The 3,074-nt window shown below is 40.6% G+C and overlaps 1 protein-coding gene across 2 annotated transcripts in view; it reads right to left on the bottom strand.

Moving 5' to 3' along the window:
* cgnl1 (cingulin-like 1) overlaps positions 1-3,074 on the bottom strand; it is a 33,273-nt gene that overhangs the window by 4,687 nt on the left and 25,512 nt on the right. For both annotated transcript variants that reach the window (XM_005741637.1, XM_005741638.1), the window contains exons 13-14: positions 2,174-2,335; positions 1,894-1,983 (exon numbers count right to left, since the gene is read on the bottom strand). In XM_005741637.1, coding sequence (XP_005741694.1) covers positions 1,894-1,983; positions 2,174-2,335 — 252 coding nt within the window. The remainder of the gene's footprint in view (positions 1-1,893; positions 1,984-2,173; positions 2,336-3,074) is intronic.

Raw genomic sequence — 3,074 nt, forward strand, 5'->3', positions numbered from 1 at the left:
TATATATATATATAAAAATCTCGCCACAATGAACAAACTTTAATGAATCTCAGTCTGTGACACATATATATGATTTTTTTTTAAAGAAAGAGTTGTTTGTAAATGAATCAATATGATGAATAAATTCAACTTGTATTGTTTCTGTGTTTAATGCTGATATTATTAGATCTTACAAACACAGATATAAGACCTGTACAGATAATATCATCTGACACTGAAGAAAACAGCGATTAGCACAATTTCTAAAACTATTCCTTCAGTACTTCTGTCATCACACATCACCTCAGTGGATATTGGATCGACTCAGAGAGGCCTGACTGTTCAGTGATAACCTAGTTCAAAAGAAAAGGGGCGAATGAAAACTAATCAATACAGCAGTGATGGCTCTTTGTGAGAGGAGCTGAGAATTGGTGATATTTTATGCCAATTAGTGGGTGACAGTGGGCTACTCTGATGAACGATGGCCCCTATAACTGGTGCACCCAGCACAGTGCTTGAGGGAGCTGAATCAGCAGACTGGAACATACAGCGAAACTAATCTGCTTTGTGAGAGACGGCAGGAGAGTAGAGGGGAGATTACTCTCATTTAGACAGGAGAGGAGCACCTGGTGCCAGGAGAGACGCAGGTGTTCTTCCTGCTGCCTCCGCTGCAACCGCACCAGCCCTCCACCCCATAGCCCTTCACCCACCTCTCTCTCCTCCCCACAGACATTTGAGCACATGCACCAGCACATACCCGCACGCACGCACGCACGCACGAACGCACACACACACACACTCTGCTGGCACTCAACCTATTCCACTCTTGCCGCACAAAGCTCGAGTGTTGCCTTGACAACAGACCTCAGCCTCATGCTGAACCAATGCCACTTTGTCACAATGCCACTCTTTCCTCTCTGCAAAGATTTTTTAAAAGGGGGGACCATTTATGCAGGTTTAAATACTCTAATGAATTGCACTGGGGCTCTCTTGATGTCGCTGCTCACTTTATTTAAAATTTTGGTTACAACTTCAAAATACGTGAAGGGAATTTGTCCCAAAGCCAAATCTTAAAAGCCCGCCTTTGGCCCCAATAGTTGTTTAAAAAAGAAAGGGGAAAAAAAGAACTATCTGTGGTTCCATAGTTTTGTGGTATTTTTTAAACTCCAGAGCCAGCTTCCTCCCTCTGATTATTAAGATCTCCCCTATGGACAAACAAGTGTTAAAAGTACATGCAATTTATCTAAATCTTACTTCACAGTGTCTCTGTCAGCAGTTTTATCACAGTGGAAGGAAAACTGGAGCATTTGCTTGCAAGGACAGAAAAAAGAAAATCTGACTTCTAGCACAAGAATGAGATTTGTTCTCAAGCCAAAGTTACTGAAGCATAATTTCCAAGTGCACTCCACAACCTGAAAACTTGAGACATTTGGCAACTTGCATATTTTGGCTCAGGCGGTGCATTAAGAAGGGTCTTTTGTGGCTGATGCATGAAAATTGGATAGACACTCCTAGACCATGCTGGTGAGCTGCCAACCTGAATGATTATGCAATATCATCTTACAAAGCAATAACCCATCCACTTTATCCAGACCAGAAAGAAAGAGAGAATTTTTGAGTACTGATATTACATGTAAAGACACAGACACTTGAAAAAACCCATGAACCTGCACAAGAATCACACACATCAACTCTTTAAGGACACATCTGAGACCCGAAGCTGTTATATGGAGGTCAAATGTCCCTTTTCATTTAGAGATTAGTGGTTGCAATCATGATGTTAGAAATGGAAGACAAAGTGACAGGAGATCTAGAACTCATTTACAGGCTGACATAAAACAGAGACACGTCTGTGTGTGTACGGACAGGTGAACACTGATGATGAAAACGTGTTGAGTGTTGAGTGTGTTTCACCTGCTCTCTTCCTCGGTCTATCCTGTCCATCAGATTGTCTCCACTTTGACGCTCCTCTTCAAGGTTCATTTCCAGCTGAGCAATCCTCTCCTACAAAGTGAAGCAGTTACATCTTTATGAAGAGTGTGTTTTGCCATCACTGCTCTCTGTAAATCTTCATACAAAATTGTGCGAAATTAAGATTTGCCTTTAAAAAAAACTTTTAAAATAAAAAATGTTGAAAGGATACTTCTGGTCTTTTGCAATAATGTAACAAAGCAGTCATTAGTAGCTTGTGTACCTCCATGAGTTTGACGTGTCTGGATTTTTCCTCTTTAGACAAGGCGTTTTTCTCAGCCTCAGCTTCAAGATCACGAACTCTTTTCTCTAGCGTATTCTCCTTGACCAAGGCCTCATCTCGTTCCCTCTGAGACTGTCGCACTTCCTCCTCCCGGCGCAACAACTAAAACCAGAAACATTTATATATTTCACTATGATCTTATGACATACATTTTATTTCTGGTCCTTGAACATTTGAGCACTTTTAAAATAGTGACATTATCTTTTTCAGCATCAACTCTAATCTTATCAAGTGTTACTGCTGAAGTGATGAGCAACAGTTAGTTGCTGTTTAGCGATAGTATTAATATGATATAATATACACTCCCCTGGGTGACTAATGCATCCAACACAGTAAGTGTTTCCCTCAGCTGCAGTGCCCCTCACAGCTGGAAAACTGCCCTCACTGCTTAATGCTAAGACTGGAAATTCATCATCTGCCCTCTTTTTACTCCCACAACAGATATTTGCCCATTAGTGTAAAATTGTTATGTGGTTATTCATGTAATGATCTGAGCAATACTTTAAGTACGGCACTGCACTGTTAGAAGTATAACTGGATAGTTGTGCATCTTTTATTGGATCTTATTTTTAAATTTATGCGATTACAAAATCTGTGGAGTAAAACCTCTAACTTCAGGCCGTCTTCATAGTCGGCTTGTAAAAAGAGATTTATACGTACAAGATGCTCACTCGATAATTCAAGTAAAGAAGGTGGATGTATGTAGCCTACACTTCATATGGTAGAGGACTATTGAAACGTTTGAGAACAGCTGGAAAATGTGGACTAAATGAAGCAGTCCAGGGCCCTATTTCAGGAAGCCGGTTTAGAAAACTCAGAGTGAAAAACGATACTCAGGGTT

This window comes from Pundamilia nyererei, unplaced genomic scaffold (assembly GCF_000239375.1).
Source record: "Pundamilia nyererei isolate P.nyererei 1_Seehausen unplaced genomic scaffold, PunNye1.0 scaffold00112, whole genome shotgun sequence".
NCBI classification, from domain to species: Eukaryota; Metazoa; Chordata; class Actinopteri; order Cichliformes; family Cichlidae; genus Pundamilia; species Pundamilia nyererei.